The sequence below is a fragment of the Lates calcarifer genome, linkage group LG6 (assembly GCF_001640805.2).
Source record: "Lates calcarifer isolate ASB-BC8 linkage group LG6, TLL_Latcal_v3, whole genome shotgun sequence".
Lineage (NCBI taxonomy): Eukaryota > Metazoa > Chordata > Actinopteri > Centropomidae > Lates > Lates calcarifer.
Genome location: NC_066838.1, coordinates 22,568,668 through 22,587,686, shown reverse-complemented (window position 1 = coordinate 22,587,686; position 19,019 = coordinate 22,568,668). Strand labels below are relative to the sequence as shown.

Here is a 19,019-nt window from a genome sequence, read left to right as displayed (position 1 = left end):
AACAGGATAGCCAACAATGATTCATTTCTCTTTACTGCACAGCGGGGTCAAAAGAACAGAACAGAGTGAAATACTTCTTAAACAAAACTGACAGCACATGAGTGTTTCATATTCCCAGTGATCCTCAACAAAGTCTGAACCTGAGCACACTGGACTGATGTTGACACGGGTAGAAGGGAAAGGCGTGTTTACCTTGAGAAGCAGAGTATGGGCTGTCTAATCCACTTCTTGTGGGAACCTGTAATGCTGTCTGATACCTGTTAAGAGTGCAGACACGCAGAGGCCTCTGCGCTTTGCCCGCGGTCATGCCTCTGAATGGCTCTTCGAAGAGCGGTACAATAACTCATTATGAGTCACAGACAGTCTAATGCCTAACCCACTACATTAACGCTGTAAACACAGGATATGGTGGCTGCGGTGAAGCAATACACACACACACAGACAAGCATGAACTTACTCACACACAGTCAATTAGTGAAAGGAAGACAAAGGGGGATCAGACTGTAAGAACAGGCCTTGGGCTGTTTTGAGTCAGACAGGCAATGCTGACCAACACTACAGCCACTAGATAACTGGCTGTACCAAGCAGACCATGAACTGGAAGGCAGGAAGAAAAATTAAACTGTCTACACATGACCATGCAATGAAAGATTTTTAGTGAGCTTTTTGTGTAGTTTGTAAATGTACTGTAGTGTTCTGTATTTTGAATCAAAGTCACCTCTTAATGCTTTTGGGATGTGCCTGGGCCTGGGGCATTCCACTACCCTGACTGGACACACTCGTTGTTGCTTTGTATGCGTGTGTATGTCAGTGTGTGTGTGTGTTTATATATCACTGTATAGCTGCTGTGCTCACACACCCACTAAACAAACACATCTCATCATGCTGGATTTCATGTCAGTCAACAGCAGCAGAGAGGTGAATGCAGCTCCCAGAGTAAAGGAGGCCTGGCTTGTGGGTCGGATGTTGATGTTTTAATTACATCTTTGCTATTTACATGTCATTTTACTGCCATTATTTTCTTCAATCCCTCCGTCCCTAATGAAGAACAGAGAAATGTCAAGCAGCTAGAGAGGAGAGGAAGGATTATGTTGAGTCTGTCCCACATCAACATCACACAACAACCCTCCAATCAACCGAAGAAGTGGCATAATGAAGATGTGAGTTTGTGAGACAGTGCACACAGGTGTGTGTGCAGGTGTGTGTCTCTGCCTTGCGTCTGTGTGAATACAAATGCGTGTTTGTCTACTTTGAAGGAACGAAAGACAGATTTCAATAGCCTGTACGCTGAACAATAGGGCCAATCAGTCCCCTGGATCAGGCCTGATTAAAAGATGAGCTCAGTGTAGGTGAGCATGTAGTGGTGATATCTCAGCAAGAGCACAATGAATTGTAGTCACATAAAGACTCAACACTCACTCATCAATTGTTTCTTCAAAGACAGACTGAGTGAACACTCATGCTAAAACAGCATAGAGAGCAGGAGAACAAGAAGCCATTTCCCAAAACAATCTGAGCGTTCCATCTTGATAGCCTTGAAAGACATGCGCAGAATAACAACTGGCAGTGTAAAAACAGAGCTATTCTCATTACCCTCTGTGGAGTGAATAGAGGGAAAGGCTGTGAAGGAGGCTAATGAGCTAGTTAAGGTGGCAGTAAATGTCATTCCTCCTCTGGCAGGCCCCAGGCTGCAGTACTGCTACAGGCCATTACCTGAACAGGGACGCATAAAGCTTGCGTCAGCACTTACTGTACTGCCTGGCATCCACAGAGAGAGAGACAGAGAGCGAGAGAGAGAGAAAAGAAAGGAAGAGCAAGAACTGTATACATACTGAAACACTACAACCCCTCTATATAACACGCATTACATTAAAAGCCTAAGTGGATCATGTTGAGGAAAAAGGGCGCGAGCTGAGGAGACACAGTCTTTAGTCGTTTTTAATCTTCTTTCCATCGACAGAAAGTGTAATGAGTAAAGAGCTTTTCTGGCTGCTTTCCACTCAGGTGTTGACCGTGGTCTGCTGGCTTGTTAGTTGCTTGGCCAGTTAGTTTGACCTTTAGTAATTTATTCTCAAGTCCATCTGGAGGGATTGGATTTCCAAATTGGATCACTGTGAGTTTACTGAAGAGTGAACAAGGACAAAGTCTGAAGGTGTTCAAAGTTTTGTCATGAATTGACAGTGGACAGTGGAACAGTGTGTGTGTTTGTTTGTGTTTGCTGAATCAAGGCAATTTAATTGCTTTAAAAATTAAGTCTGTGTCCTTTAAAAATACAAAACACATAACTTTGCATAGTCAGTAGTTTGAATTTAACCAAGTGAGTAATTATCTGCCTGTAGGCACAGATGTCCATGGTGAGTTCCTGGGATAAAAAGAAGCAAGTGGGGGTGCAAGGACAGTGTAAGTGAATAAACTCTATCTAGTTCTGGATTTACTTGAGGCACATTTATCCAAACAGACAGCAGCTCATAAACCTACAACACAGACACCTTCCTTTTCAGGACAAGCTGAGAGCTTGAATATAAACGCAATATATATAACAATAAATCCTTGTGGGTTTAAATGTGCCAACACTGTCAGTGTGTCAAGTGTCATGTTTATTTTACTCTGCTGATGTTTCAGTCCATACCAGCAACTCACAGGGATGAGGTCGTCGGGCTCGTTGGTGGTCTCTTGAATGTGTTTCAAAACTCACTGCTAGTTTTGTACTCACATTGGCTGGGACAATATACTGCAGAAAAGCTCACATTTGACCAAAGATGATGTAAAATTAACTAAGTGTGTGTACAAATACATGCACACATACGCACATTTTGCACACTTTCACACCTTGAACCCAAGTGGACAATTAATCCAACTCTTCTCCTCTCAACTTGCCCTCCTGCACTCACTCCAACCTCTGAGGTTGTTGAACAAATAAACTTTTTCTCTGGTTTTAAATAAAGCCCTGAGCTCCTCTGGATTTAAATACACTCTGGCTCTGCTTCCCCACTGGTTTCAATACACCTCTGGGTCCAGCATACGGAGTCAGGCTGCTGCCCATATGGTCCCCACTGGATTAGGCTAAGAAGCCCGGCCACATAATAGTGAGGCCCGGGGAACCATTAAAAACCCATTAATTGTGAAGTTGGAAGCTCCTTACGGCAATGATATGCTAATATTTCTTAGCAGTGGAGACGGACAGAAGAATGAGAAGCAGCCAGATGCAATAGAAAAGAAATACGCTGAGTGAGGAGGAGGGAGAAAGTAAAATGTGAAAATGGCGAAAAGACCATCTACGACTGTTCCAGGTCGCTGTAACTCCCTAACATCCACTTGTCTGCCAGACACACACACACACACACACACAAACACACACACATACACACAGCACAGTGTGAGAGGGAGTACAGGAGAATAAAGACGAGGGGAGAGCAGAGGATAGAGAAACTGCAGGCAGCAGAAGACAAAGAGGTCAGTGTTGTGGAAAACATGGAGTCTGACATTAAAGTGATGCAGTTCAACTTACTCGCTTTAGCGCCAGAAATGCATGGTTGAGAGATCTACACGCACAGGGAGGAAAAATGAAAAAACTGAGAGGGTAGGACAGATGGGGAGAGGAAAAGGCAATAGAAAAAGAGGAACAGAAAGTTGCTAAAAATCAAAGATAGATGGCAAAACCTGCCACCTGCATATCTTTTCATCTCCCATTATAATAAGAGCCTTTGATAGCATTTATTTGTTTTGTGGTGAGGTGGCTGATTGCAGGGACTTTCTGCTTATCTCTGCATTCCTCTGTATTGCAGAGTGGACGAGAAGAACATTAGAAAGGCTAAGTCCCAACCAAGCAGATTAACCACAGGCAGCCAGGGGGACCCTAACACAGATTTGGGATGCATCGCCCAAATAAGGTTTAGGCTTTTCACTGGCAATTACTCACAGTATACATTTCAATGCGTAACCCGGAATGCAGCGGATGCTGCCCTGGCTCTGAAAAGGACTTTGGCTAATCTGAACCTCACCACTGTACCAGAAGCTTACAGTCTGTTTCCAGCTGAACAGAGCGTGCGTGTAAGGGCTGGCTCTGTGCTGTTCGATGCTCCTCTCCCCTGATTTCCTTTTAAGCGAGAAGCTGGGCTGCTTGTTATTCATGAAAACCCACTTGTATATAATGTGGATGTCATTATTTCAATGTGTAGTATACATGTCACATTACAACACAGCTGACATGACAGAGAAATCAACACATCAGCATCAATAACCGCTGTAGCCACAATAAAGGAAGTACTACAAGTGTAGCTACAAAAGGCCAGGCAGTCTTGCGTGTGTGGTTCCTCAGTGTAATGAGTCCTTTCCCTATGTGTGTGTAGGATGCTGATGAAGGGAAGGGAGACTGGACTTGTCATTTCCCTGTTGGACCCTCGGGAGCCAGGTGTCTCTCTTTACTGGAGGCATGCGGAGACTAACGTAGGTTAATGAGCTATGCAGGCCCCAGAGGAGATAAGCATTATAGGCTATATGAGATCTCCTCTCATCCCTTCATCCCTCCATTTGTGTCAGACCCTGGGAGAGAGAGGAGGAACAAAGGAGAGTGTGGTGGAATGGAAGTAGAGGTGCAAGAGAGAGAACAGAGAGAGCGAAGGACAGAAAGACACAACAAACAGAGCCAAAGAGAAAGCCAGGTCTGCCAGCCTTTTAAAACAATTAAGGCCTGGATGAGATTCACTCTAAGGGTTCCACTGCCAAGCAAGGCACAAATGTGGCAGTAAAGGAAAAGCTTAGTGAAAGCCAGCCTAATCAGAAACAGACTCTCTACGACAACAAACCAAACCACACACACACACACACACACACACACACAGGAAAGTCGACACTTTACATATTAGAGCCCCGACAGGGAGGGAAAAAAGCCTGTGGAAACATCAAATTGTAATGAGGAACAGACTCGGTGCACAGCGAATAGAAAGGAAGAGGCAGCAAGACAGAGAGATGTAATGATGACGAAGGAATGACAGCTTTTAAATATAATGGCCATGTAAGCCCAAACTGCAGATGTCCTTTGAGCCAGTTTTAAGAGTGTTTGTTGTGGAGTTGTACTGTATGGCTTTGCTACGTTCCTCCTTTTGTCTTGCTTTCAGATGTGGCTTAGTCTTTTGTTTGGCTGTCTGCGGCTGCATTGCTGTATAAGCTATGAACTTAGAGCAAGCAACCATCTGAGCACGCTGCATCTCTGTCCCCAAACGTGAAAGTGTGCTCTGCAAAGATGCTGCCAAGAGGAGAGGGAAGTGCAAGTGCGGCTGGAAATAGAAGATACCAACAGACAAGAGAGGTGCAGCTGAGAAAGGGAGGAAGAAACAGAGGCAAAAGAGGAAGGATAAAGGGAGAGGGATGAGAAGATGAGTTGAGGAGAAATGCTAGGTAATAGTGGTGAGAGGAGATAAAGCTGCAGAGGGAGAGAGGGGGGAGGAGGTGTGACCAGGTTTGTGCCCAGGAGCAGAGAGCACAGTGGGGTTTGTGGCACAGCCCATGGAGAGGCAGCTTCACATTCCAGGCTTGATCCTGTATAAACCCTGTCTGTTACTGGAGATCTGATATGGAAATAAGAGGCCAGATGGGGGCTTCCATTGGCCTTATAAGGGATTGCGGCTTGGCCTGGATGGATCACGGGTGAAAAGCCATGGAGAATGAGAAACACAGACAGAGAAGGGCCGAGACAGGAACAGGGACTGGGCATTTGAGAAAAACAACAGGAGACAAACAGAGACAAAAGATGCTGAAAAGTGGATACACAACAAGAGACAGCGAATTGCTGTAGACAGCAGCAGTATGAGACGAAGAGCGAAAGAGAAAAGAAATGGGGAATCAAACCAAGATGCTTCCTTTCTGGTGATATTCTTGTTTTTCTCCTCCTCTGATGTAGTTTCAATGATCTCTGGTCTTTGAAGGGGGGATTCATCAGGGCCCGCGAACAGAAACAATTTCCTTCTCGTCACACAATAGCAAACTTAACAATAGAACCCAGCACAACTTGATTGGTACAATTCATCCTGCTACCATTGTTTCAGACTTAGTCCCAAAGGTCCACTTTATTGTAGAATTTCTCTCCACTGCCAGGAAGAATAACTTCACCCTTGAGAAAGACTGCAGATGGAGAAAAGCAAAACTTACTGAACAAAGGATAGATGTTTACCATGTTAACAGCCTAGGCTGTACTGATCACAAATGAATTCAACAAAATCCATGTTCCATCATCATCTATTTTCCAACTAAAGCTTAACAACAACTGTTGGTATATCCCTTCATTCTACTCCCTTTGTTCTTCAGTGTGTTTAGTACTAACAGTGTTTCCTAGTCAAGATGTTCAGACAGTGGGAGCCAACAACCTGCTGGGAAACCTGATCAGCCACGCTAATCTGATCAGCTGCACTTTGTTCAAGTGTGTCTTATTTAAAGAGGACAGCACTCGCAGCATGGTGTAACCCAAACACCGTCCTATCCCCTTTCAGCCAAGGATCCCGGAGACCCAACACAGTCATCTGATCTACCACACCTTCCCATCCAACCACTACCACTCAGCCCCCCCACCACCCTCAAATCCAGCTTGCAGCCTAAACACAGCATACCTGCACCCAAATGCTCACCCAGCCGCAACAATCTGGGCTTATTAGGGGGAAAACTCATGACACAAGTGTTTCTCGTTTCCTAATCAGTTAGAAGGCAAAAGCCCCCCACCCTTCCCCAGCGTGTGTATGTGTGTGTGGTGTGTGCATGCATTTGTGTGTGATGAAACACTCTTGAAATAGAATGAAACATGTAGAGTCTTCTGAGTGTATGATCAAGGGAGTTTTCGCACACCTCTCTCATACAAATAAGTGGGTAAAATCTGTATGTGCACCACACCAAAGAAAAAAGTGTACACATAATAAAACACAGATAAACCTTCAGCTGCATATACTGTGTGCACACTCATGAAAGAAAGAGCAACATGCAAATGATGTAGACAAGATCTTTGCCCTCCACTCACCAAATTTTACTGACACGAGGCTAACCTAAAACGGGTTTGTCTGTTTATCTGCTAATTCATTATCACAGTCAGCTAATATAGGCCAAACACATACATACATGAACACGCGACACACCTCCTCTATCCATACACCCCGCTGAGCCAACAGCTGCTTCCAGCAGCACCAAACTAAAGCTGCCAAACATGCCAAAACGCTTAACCATGACTGATGGCAACACGTTATTCCCCACAGAAATATTTAACTGCCCTTTTAAATGAAGTAAAAAGGAGGAATGTTGATGGTTTGCCGCTGTGTTGTGATTCCATCAAATCATCACCTCTCTGCCTTGACTGCTAATCCAATTTGACACAGCACACCCATGTCACCAAGCATGGGGATGTCTCACCCCTGCCTCTGGCCCTGACCCTTACCTTTAGTCAAGTTACCACAGGCCCGGATAGTGTTTTCCCAACCGCTAACCATTAGGGCTTAATGAATAACAGCGGTGGCTGAGCTGACCTGCGACTGGAAGAGGCCTTTGGCTCCAGCTCTGTTCTTTGATATCATGACCTTGTTAATGCCCCCTCAGTGGCCTGGCATGGGTTTTCCAGTGATGCAGGTGCTGTCCACAATCACACACATGCCCTCGCTATTTTCTCCGTCCCTCAGTTCATTACTTGTAACTTGGCAGTTCTCCCTTTTCCTATTACACAGAATCTGTCCAGCAATCTATCCACCCACACATTCTGACATATCGTATATTTTACATGGACTATATTTTCACTTTATTCTATATCTCCATTCAGACAATATCTGGTGTCTGTGGCCTCGCACACATCTTCTTTCTGTCACTATTTCGATCTCACCAGTCAGCATGTGGTGTGTAATGGCATTATATGGCTGTGACATTGTGCTTCATGATACTGCTTTAAGCGTTGGATACTGGCCTGATCTCTGGAAAGAACGTAATGAAAGTGAACTATAACCTTATATTCAGTAATATATATTCAGCGAATAAAATGTGTATGGTAAATGTTTTTTTTTCCTTTCTGAGGAAAACATGAGTGCAGTTATGTGACTATAAATACTATTAAAACCAGCAGACAGGTCTTTAAAACAAAAGAGACCATGAGGCTCAAGTGGATGCTTTGAGCAGTGAACACAACACACTGTACAATGTGTTACAAGCTACGTAAAAGAACTGTCCAATCACATTAAGACTGTGGCTATCTGCACTGGGCGGCTATTAAAGGAGTCTCGGCTGACAGCTCCGTTTCATGACAGCATGAGGCCAAGACCTGACATACAGCTGTCAAGAGAAAGAGATGCCCCTGTGTGTGTGTATGTGTGCACTAAAGGCGCATAAGTGACGAGCAGGTAAAGGCTGAGTGAGCGGAGATTACCAATGGCTTGAAATATTATCACATGCTATTAGCACTGTATCACTGTTCATTAGGCTGATGGCTAGCTGGAGTTACTTGACAGCCCTGCGGTAAGAGCGAGAAAGTGAGAGAAAGAGAGAAATAAGGAGACAGACCGTGCCCAGAACAAATGTAGAAAGGAAATTGGAGTAAGAGGAAAATCAAGGAAAATGATAAAGGCCTGCTTGCCTCAGATCCTTCACTGTCAGACATTCAGCATCCAGGTTTCAGAGGTAACAGAAATATCTCAAAGGGAAACAGGACAGCTGCTGTATTTAATGTTGCAGCAAGAAGGAACATGGCATGTTACTACAATCCCTAATTCTTATAGCCATAACATTCATACTAAATGATAACCAGATGACTATACAATGTCAAGACATATATATCAAAGAAAATATTTGTGTGGAGCTCATGAAAGCTTCCTGTAAACACTGTGTGATCATAGAAATGCATTAAACAATGCTGTCACCCAGACAAGCTTAACTCTAAGGGCCCTGATAACTGCTGCTGTCTTGTATGAAGTGGGAGACAGAGGAGCAGTAAAGCTGTCTCACTATCAGACAGAAACATTAGTCGCTGTCACACTCAGTTTGCCTTTGCACAGACAACAGTTTAGTATATCATCAAAGCCAAAACACTTCTCATTTCTGAGATCTATTAGAGCTGTGCAACTTGAAAAGAGACTTGAAATGGAAGCACACATTTGCAAAGTAGATGAGAGGAATGCTGTTTTGGTTGCTCGAGTAATCTAGAATCATTATGCATGCTATCAAACATAAACAATGCATGTTTTTCTTTTTTCATTTCGTAACAGCCTCTAATGAGGATTATCATTACGCTGCATGTAAAATAGGGGAAATTCATCAAGAACTTCAAAAAGATTCCTTTTGTTGTGGGTCACTGTTCGAGTTTCTGCACAAGTTTACAAAGTAATAGTTTCTCTCTCACCCCCCTCTGTCCTTCCTATTCCCCCTTTTATCTAATTTTGGACCACTCTAAGAGCCAGCAGTAATGAATTGGCTAATCACAGTTATCTGGCCCATTCAAGTGCTTTGTAAAGCAAATCAATAAAGCCTGGCACAGAGCCAGCCATCCACTTTGACAGACGTTGCTCGCTAATCTATTTCGGTGTTTTTTCTGTGCTAAAGATGTTTACTCTTTCTCTGTCTGTCCCTTTCTCTTGCTCTGTGTACTTCAGCAAGGTCAGCGGGGATACTGAAGATTTAAAAAAAACAACTCATATTCCATGCCAGCTGGCAACTCAGAGGACAAAAGTCAAACACTGAGTACTTAAAGTTCATTTGACAGAGGGAGAAATTTTCTCTTTGATTGGTAGAACTGTTGGAAGTCACTGGAGCTCTGAGTCCTATACCTCAGGCAAAAAAAAAAAATAAATAACAAGGCCTACACCCGTACGATGCTGTTTCCACAGTAACAGATCAATAACAGCGACGCAACAACTGATAAGAATTTCTATGAATTTCAAATGTTCTCCCCGTGGTGCCTACATTGGCTGCAGACTAAACAGGAATATTGATAGGCCGGGAGGCACGGCCTCCAAACCAAGCTTCCTTGCATGATGTTTTGGACATATTTTTGTTGTGTTTTTATTGCACATAAAACATTTGATTTCCAGGATGCGTGGGTTAGAGATCTGTATATTCATAAGAATGGAAAAGGCCACTTGTTATTAAGAGAAACATTTGGGAATATTCACCCTTACTTTTACTTGTTTTATGTTTGTGCCTAACCAGGAAGACATGGCTCTGGGTAGCCAGTAGCGTTTGATGTGGCTTCCCAATCCTAATGACGCCACTGCTCCCATCATTGGTGGAAACCACACAATCTACTGCCACAGGCATAGTATGACTCCCAGGCTCTGTGTGTGAGCGATAGTGTAAACGTCCCTTTAAGGCCCCAAGTACTTCCAAACATGTAGAAAATCTTCAAGGGCAAGGTAAATAATGCTGCCATCAACTTAATTTGAAGCCCAATCAACAAGAAAATATGCTGAAGAAACTGGATTACAGCAATGTTCTTTCTACAGGCAGTCTCTGGTGAAAAGTGCCTCTAATCAACAATGGGTCAATTAATCTCACTCATGAAGTTATGTCCAATTATGGGATGCACTCAACAGGGTAATTTGTTTCCTAAAAAAATAAAAAGGCATTGGCAATAACAAATCTAATAAATAAAATCGAGTGATCTCGGTGATAAAGTAAGTACTGCACAACATATGTACAGACATATGTGAGTCTGTTTTTGTGTCTTTTGGGATTAGGCTACATTGGCATGGATGCATGCTGCTACATATCTTCAGGCTAAATAAAGCCTACATGTATAAAATCCATCTGTAGTAAAATGTATGCACTGTATGAGTATTTGTCTCTTGTTCTTAGATAATGAAAAACGCTTCCTTCGAGACACTGGCAGTGAAAAGAGCAAGCAATTAGAAGAAGAGAATGGAGAGGGAGGCAGATAGAAGGAGAGAAAGCAACGGAGAGCTGTTTGAATGTGATTAATGAGATCACTGCAGGGTAGGCTGTGTCATTGTAATAGTCTGAGCAGAGAAGAGAAGCAGAAAAAGACTGGGAAAAAGAGTGAGAGATTGAGACAGAGAAAGAGACAGGAAGAAAGAGGGGAATGAGGGGCACGAAGAAAGGAGAAAGAAAATGAGAGGGGACAGCCGGGTAACTGACCAGACTGCATTTAACTCACTGCTATGAAAAGAGAGAGGGAATGAGACAGAGAGAAAGGCAGAAAGAGAGAGAGAGTAAATCAGAGAGACTAAGAGGGAAAAAGCAGATATAAGGCCTGGATGAATGGAACGGCAGGGGCTCTCAGTCTTCTGCTGGCCTTTTAACAGTGAAGTGTTTAGAGAAGCCTGGACCAGGTCTGGCAGATAGAGAGGCTTGTACTCTAAAGACAGCCATGAAAGACACAGCCTGCTTCTGCAGCCTGGGGCTGCCGCCGGCCACCTCTTTATCTGGCTCAGGGTTAAGAACTGAGCAGGAGGGGGTCAAGTGGAGGCCAGGTTCCTAAAGGTCCCACAGACATCCTACCAGTCCACAGCTCAATGAACACGCTAGTCATTAACTTGCACTACTTGTCTTGAGAGATAGTAATAGTAGGTAAACACCTATGGCAACCACCTCCACACAAATAACCACACCACATACTCATACATACAAAAAAATGCACTGACTCAAAACCATTCACCTTTGTTTTTCAAAAAAAAAAATATATATATATATTCCTACAAATACAACTGAGGACTTCAGGCTCAACTGAAGTTCCTCGTGGATGTTGTGTTGTGTTCAGACTATGATCAAAGGGTATCCCCCACAAAGTGCAAAGCAGATGTTCATGTGGCACTTTACAGTACTATAGGATCATATTTCTTGGTCATCTTGTCTTGCTGTGGAGGTTGGAAGGAAGCCTGACACCCTCTCTCTGAGCTAGCATCCACAGACACCCTGAGGTCCAGAAAATGCCAAAATAAAATTTACCTCTATTTGCAGTTCTCCAAATAGTGCTGGTTTTACTTTACTTTATTTGATTCAGCCTCTTTGAGAAAGTGCTGCAAGTTGTATTGGGAGAGAAAATGTTCTTTTACTAGCAAAAGTAATTTCTGCAGGCTATGCCAGGCTCGCAGCTGCTGCCGGTGGGCAAACTGAGGCTGTATCGCTTAGTTTAACATGATTAAAAAGATTGCAGGCAATCTAGAAGGAAGAGTCCTGAGGATGTCTGCAGCAGATATATATTGGCAGCTATCATTTCAGCTAAAATGCTCCTTATGTCTCCATGTCATTTGTCATTATGTCATTTTGCTAAGTTTGAAATGTTCTTGAAATGTGCTTCATAAACACATGTAGGGTGGTTTTCATTTAATTTTAAACAAGACTGACAAAACAAAGACAGTTTAACAAAGGGATGCAATTATTTATTCTGTGTGGGATTAATTGGACCACAGCATTCAATCAGAAACAAAGTGATGCAATGGTTATTATAATTTGGTGGGAAATAACAATTTGTGACTACGATGATTGCAAACAAATTCTACCTGGTGGCAACTGTGACAGTGCTATTCACTTGTAATTGTATTTCTTTTCATGTCAGCTCAGGGTTAATGCAAGTCATGCAGCAACAATGGAGATGTTTAATAAAGCCATTAAAATGATTAATTCTTTGTGCTTTTTGGTTGTTTGTTTGTAATCCCATGAGGAAGCACAACTGACCAACTGGAAACAACAACTGAAAGTTGTTCATAAAGTGAAGTGAACTGGGTTCATGTTCATATTTTTCATATCAAGATAGTGAGTTTATGTGTGTGTATGTGGCGAGGTTATTGCCATGGACATCATTAGAACCTTTTTCCCTCTTTTGCTTTCTGGTTGTCCATCTCCCATTTTATCTATCACTTTGTCTCTCCATCTCTGTCCTTTCCCACCTGTCCTCCTCTCTCTTCCTCTTCCTCCTTCCTCCTTCCTCCTTCCTCCTTCCTCCTTCCTCCTTCCTCCTCATTTCCCTCTTCCATTGCCAGGTTGAGAACCCAGGTGGGCACGGAGCCCAAAGGGTGGAGAACAGTGTCAACAAATCTGCTCAACTGATCCCTTAGTTCCACATAAATATCCAGACTAGGCAAAGTCGGGCCACACCAAAGCAGGGCCTCGACAAATCAAGCAGGTGAGCAGCCTCTGGGCTGACAGGCAACAGAGAGGCAAAGCTCTCAGATCACGTTTCCTCTGAGAACGCCGAATCTAAGGATGAAACTCTCTGAGGCTCATTAAGGGGTAAACACAGCATAGGGGGGTGAGAGAGGAATTGGGGGGTGGGGGGTGTTGACCACTTGTCCACCAGGGCCCTGTAGGAGCAGCTGCCTGCATTTACAAAGCCTTTCAAGTCCCTAACGCTTTATGCCCTATGATCAGCTGCTACCCTCAGCAACACTCCAGCACTGTCTGCACAGCACATGTCCCTGTTGCTATTCAGGCCAGTTTGAGAGCCACATGAGTCAGCCATGCACCCTCTACTTCAATAACCAGTTCAACAGTTTGTCCAGTTAAACACCTGAACCACCCTTTCAAGTTGGCCCCTTGAGCTGCCAGGAGCATCATCCAAACCAATTCCCGATTATTCTTCAGGGCATGATGAGAAGATATAATGTGACTGAAAACAACACATGATAGTTGCAGTGCATTAAGTGCAGATTAAAGTACTTAAAGCCTTTTTTATAAAATAGATTTATTTTTATGGAAGAAGATCCTAGAAGTTTTGCTAGATACTGAATAATGCAGACCACAATGGAAAAAAACATACAATGGCAACTCCTCAAGCATATAGGCAAACAAACAGACCAAAGCGCATCAATTCTAGGTCATCATCAGGGTCATCAAATCTATTTTCATGACAGGGCTTCATTACTTAATTACATATTACAGAATTTAATAAATAAACCTATATAGAGCTAGGTAAATCTGTTGAATGTAGAATACAGGGGAGGATGCCCTCTGGGAATGTATCTCTTTGGTCTGAGGTTCAACAGCTCTTAACCCCCGCTGCTCTGTATGAGAAAACAGGGATGGAGGATGTTCATTCTCGCCGTCTGAGAATTGACTCTGATTAACAGGGGACTCGTGAATGTGCCTCGGCTGAGCTTGCTTTAACCTCCCCATTCATCTATTGCTGGGATGCCTTTCAACATCCAATTTTACATGTGCAGTCGTGCCCTCCGTCTCCATCTATATCAAAGGCAGAGCTCCCCACAGCTCCTCTCCCCCTCAGTGCCATAGCTGCTTCCCACCAATCCCAGTTCCCATGTGGGATATGTCTGTGCTTAAGCACAAAGTGAACCACACACAGCCAATTCCAATTTAGATGATGCAATTCTTAGGTAATGTGTTTCCAGAATAAACTGCATAGCAGATTGCCTATTTCTATAATTTGACCCACAGAGCCCTGTAGCAGTATTTTGGTCTCCAGGTAGTGATAGTGTAGATGATGGAGCTTGGTGAGTATAATATACAGCCTAGTGAGTATCAATGTAAATCTAGGTCTAGAATTTAAATAGGACATTAGCTCATGAGCTGGACTACAAGTTCACTGGAAAATCTTCTGATGTTAGCTTAGAGTGGACTCAATTTCTAGTTTTGGTGATGATCAAAACTGGTTTCACTGTAGCTAGAAAAAGTGCATGAAGACTTGGAATATTGATTGCCCCCTAGCAGCTTTCTGCTGAGGTGAACATCTACTGCCCTCCACAATCAATCACTGCCTACAGGGGTGCCACCCAGAAGTCCACAACCAATTTCTGAAAGCCTCATGACACTCAGACTACACATTTAACACATAACTGTTGTATCAGTACTACGTTTCCCTCTGGGTTGGGGATGAGAATACTCCACCTTCATAAAAGACATCCTACATCACACAATAACATTCACACCCTGTGCATGTGATCACAGCACACAAGTGCTTTAACACTGCGTGTGGCTCACAACTGCAATGTTATTGTTTCCTGCAGTCTATCACACTATATATATGCATTCTCCTCACCTTAGTGTCTGCTTATTCCCCCACCCTCTTAACCCCTCTCTCTCAATCAATCCCCTGCAAAAGCCTGCCACAGGCAGCGATATCCGCCAACACTATCCCTCCTGCTTTGCCATGCTCCAGCAAAGCCCAGGAAACAGCAGCATATACAGGAGCCAGTCTGCAGGGAGAGCAAGAAGGAGGTGGAGGGAGGGGAGGAGGAGCAGGATTGAATGGGGAAGCGGGAGATGGAGGGCAGGGGAGGGGGGATTCTTTGGGAAGGGAGCCAATCCAATTACAGGCAGCGGTGCAGCCCTGGTTTCTTTGGCGGCACTAAATTCACATTTCAACGGTCTCTTCCTCCCTCCCCCAGTACCTTCTTCCTTCTCCTTCTATCTTTGCCTCTTCCTGCTACTCTTTTCTGATTTTTTCTCATCATGGTTCACACTCATACCTCCCCCAAACCAAGCATCCCCACAAAACACACCCCTCCCTTTTTCCCATCTGTCTGTCTCTCTTGGTTGCCTGAGAGAGGTGGAGGTATGGAACTGTATCACCAGCAAAGCATCACATCTTGTCACCCTATAGCTGTGTCATGCTCAGATCTGAAGGAAGCCTGCAGCACCCTACCCCGTCTACTTGTCTCACACAGCTCTGTAGGAGCTTATCAGCCCTCTGCAGAAGAGCTGCAGCCGGGGCTCATCAGGTCACCCTATCCCTCTGCCCTCGCTGTGACACCTGAGGGAGTGAATGGATAACACCCTCAGTGTAAACACATGCATATTTCACTGGAACGCACACACTTTAACAATGACAGTGGGAAAATCAGCCCTCTTCCTACCACTGCTCTCAGACAACATTACTGATTATTCATTACCTATTAAAAAAGTACAGTGTTGCAGACTGTCGCAGTGTGTCGGCTAATTGTGGTTATTCTCTCTTTCATGCACATTAGATGGACACTCAGTGCTTGTGGAATCATGTGTTTGCATGCAAATCACCACTGGTCCTTGTCCAACAGCGTACTTGTATGCAAATTGTTTGCACAGTGGTGCCTGATCATGTGATCTCAAACAAATTAGGTTCAGATAAAGTCCAGCAAACTCTTGCTTCAGTAGCAATGTTAGACTAAAATACTAGCTTACCAAAAACACGGCTGAACTTGCAATACAAAAAGCCTGCAGATTCAGTTTTGAGCCCCTCGCTGAGAGAAATAATTATTGTTTCATTACTTGTAACACGATGATTGCTTTCTCTCATGCCTCATAATGTTGAGAGCCAGCGTTCACGTCATCTTTTGCGAGATATAATCAAGGCAGTCAGAGTATTTCTACCAGAAAGTAAATTTCCTGCATCCTCTCATCTAGGCTAACTCATAGGGGGATGGCTATGATGACAAAAAAAAATTCGATGAGAGGAATACTCCATGGTACTGAAAGTGGCATTATAACCTTATTCTGCTGTCATCTGGATCAGTCTCTGCGGTTGAGTGCTCTACTGGGTTTCTCTGTTCTGGCCCATGGATCGTGGTGCCTACACTCTCGAGGTGCCCTTCTCATATCCTGGTAAATCCCGCCCCATGTTAGCGTTACTGTGGTTACAGTCATGCCCCTCTGAGAAGTGAGTCTAAGTACACAGCAGCATGCAAGGCTATTTTACATGGATTCTCAAACAGGGAACAGTAGATAGGAAAGAGAGACAGAGGGTTGGGGAGGGCAGGCAGCAGCTACAGACAAGAGTGTGGAAAGAAGCAGGAAGATAAAAACAATACACAACAGCAACGCAGTGGGGAAAACACTTTTTTTCTGTCTAATCTAATGTAACCAAGTAGAAAAGGGTGCTAAATTATTAAACAGCTCAAACAGGGGATTACATCGAATGAATATTCTCTCCACCACAGTCTGATTGGTGTATTGATTGAATTATGAATAGATGGAGACCAAAATAACCCAGGCCAACACCATTTGTGTCGCATTGCCAGGCTTGAAATAACAAAGAACTTGCCAAAAGAGGTATTAAAATGGTTTTAGCAACTCCTTCCTTTTCAGTCTCTCTCTTTGAGCCTCATGCAGCTGTTAGTAGGGGGAGGGACGACTGTTATGAGCCAGTTATGGCCCTGTGACACACTCCTGCTGTCACTCACGCAAGCGGCCCCATGGGAGGAGGAGCCAAGTGAATACTGACAAATCCTTCAACCAGCTGTCTGAATGTAGTCGAGAAAGCCCCATCAGTATGCAAGACAAACAGCTATTGTGACACAATGCATCCACACACACAGTATTATCGTCACTGAAGCATGTTGTTAATTTTTTAAGATGCAACATACATGTACAGTCTAAACATCAGCTGTCTGGAGTGATGTCAGCACCATAACTGTGCAACAGCTGTTTGAAATTAATTGGCAAAACACAGACATTTCTGACTGACACATCGCCTCATATCAGAGTATAGCACTGACTTTCTTCATCATTCAATCCTGTCAATGAGCAGTCTCATATAATACCTTGTATCCTGTGGTTGGGGTGTGAAATCTATGATTATTAACTGGCCAGCAGCTCTTAACCCCTCTGTGGCATCTATATTCTCTAACCAAGACTAAGAAGTTAGTGTTTAGTGCATGGACCTGCTCTCTCCTTTGCCTCTCAGTGGGCCACAGGCAGAAAGGTGGCTATTAAAATTAATGGGCCAGTGCAGGTTATTCAACACTGCGACACTGGAGCTCACTTAACAAGGAACTGGTAATGAGCGCTACAGTGAGCTAGCCATCGCCATTACCCCTCTCAGACGCTTTGACAGCAGGCATAAAATATTAAGGAGATAAGTTTCTTTGTGACCATGATCCATCTGCACGGAAATAGGACCACTTCACAGTGTCTGTGCCCCCGTGGACCACTGAACAGCCTGAATCCTTATGCATCACAGTGATGAAGTGGGCAGAAATCTCCTACAACAGGCCTTTAAGTGCTGGGAGAGAAGAGAAAAGGAACCAGTACTAACCTTCTTTAGCCGTCCACTCTTGGTGCCCACAAAGGCTACACAGTAGCCGTTGTAGACATACGAGGTGACAGAAGTCATGCGGTCCCGAGTTTCAGTGTAGAGAGTGTGACCGGTCACCAGCTGAGAACCTCCGAGTGGCTGGTTGATGTCCAGACCACAGAAAGAGTCGTCAATGGGCACCGGCTAGAGGAAGAGAGGACAAACAAAAGGTTAAAGAATGAAGTATGAATAAATGACAAGACAATTAAAACAAAAAGTGAAACATAGAAAAAGAAAGAGGAGGTGATGGGGAATATGAGACAAATGTGTCACATTAAACATAGAAACCCCTGACATGAAATGGAGTGTTGGAAGGGGGAGCGACAAAAATACCTCAGAGAGACTGACTTAGAGAGTAAGACATTAGCGGAGTGGAGAGGCTGAGACGCAGAGCATTATAAAAGAAGACAGCTCAGTAAGGAGGAAAGATGAAGGTGACAGAGTGAGACAGAAGGAGAGAGCGATGGTCAAAGTTGTGGAAATAGTGGCGGTGTCAGAGAGTGTCTGAGACAGAAATAAGGGGGTGAGAGAGGTGAGCCTGAGAGAGAAGGGGGAGGTCAGAACGAGCTGGAGGTGTGTGAGTGAGTCTCCCAGCCAGACAAACGTTTGCCTTTCTGTTCCACTTGGCAGACATGTTTCAGCTCCGCCTGACTGAACTCCACCTTGCTCTCACCGTGGCTCATTACCCTGGCCTATCATCACACCTCTGCAGGAAGACACATGCTGCATGATAACTATGAGTACTGGCAAACACGCTGCATAATAAATGTGCAACCCTGAAATATGCATGTAAGCGAAGAGTCTGTAATTAACAGTATTTGCACATTCATTAGAAAATAATCACCACCATAAAGTCTCATGAAGTTTGACTTCACTTCTTGGGAAAATTTAAGTGACATTATATTTCTTATGAGAACTGCTTGAAGTGAAGATGCAGTCTATCCTAAGATAAGACAAGAGAAGAAACCACAGGAAAAGAGGAGGTGATGAATGAGGAGTAAGGCAGTGGTCCTTCTGGTGTTGAATCAGGTCAGCTGAGACAGTC

The 19,019-nt window shown here is 43.9% G+C and overlaps 1 protein-coding gene across 1 annotated transcript in view; it reads right to left on the bottom strand.

Annotated features, from left to right (window-relative positions):
• The window catches only part of plxna2 (plexin A2), a 162,684-nt gene that overhangs the window by 114,909 nt on the left and 28,756 nt on the right, over positions 1–19,019 (bottom strand). The window contains 1 exon segment of the mRNA XM_018681933.2: positions 17,936–18,118. Within this exon segment, the coding sequence (XP_018537449.1) occupies positions 17,936–18,118 (183 nt within the window).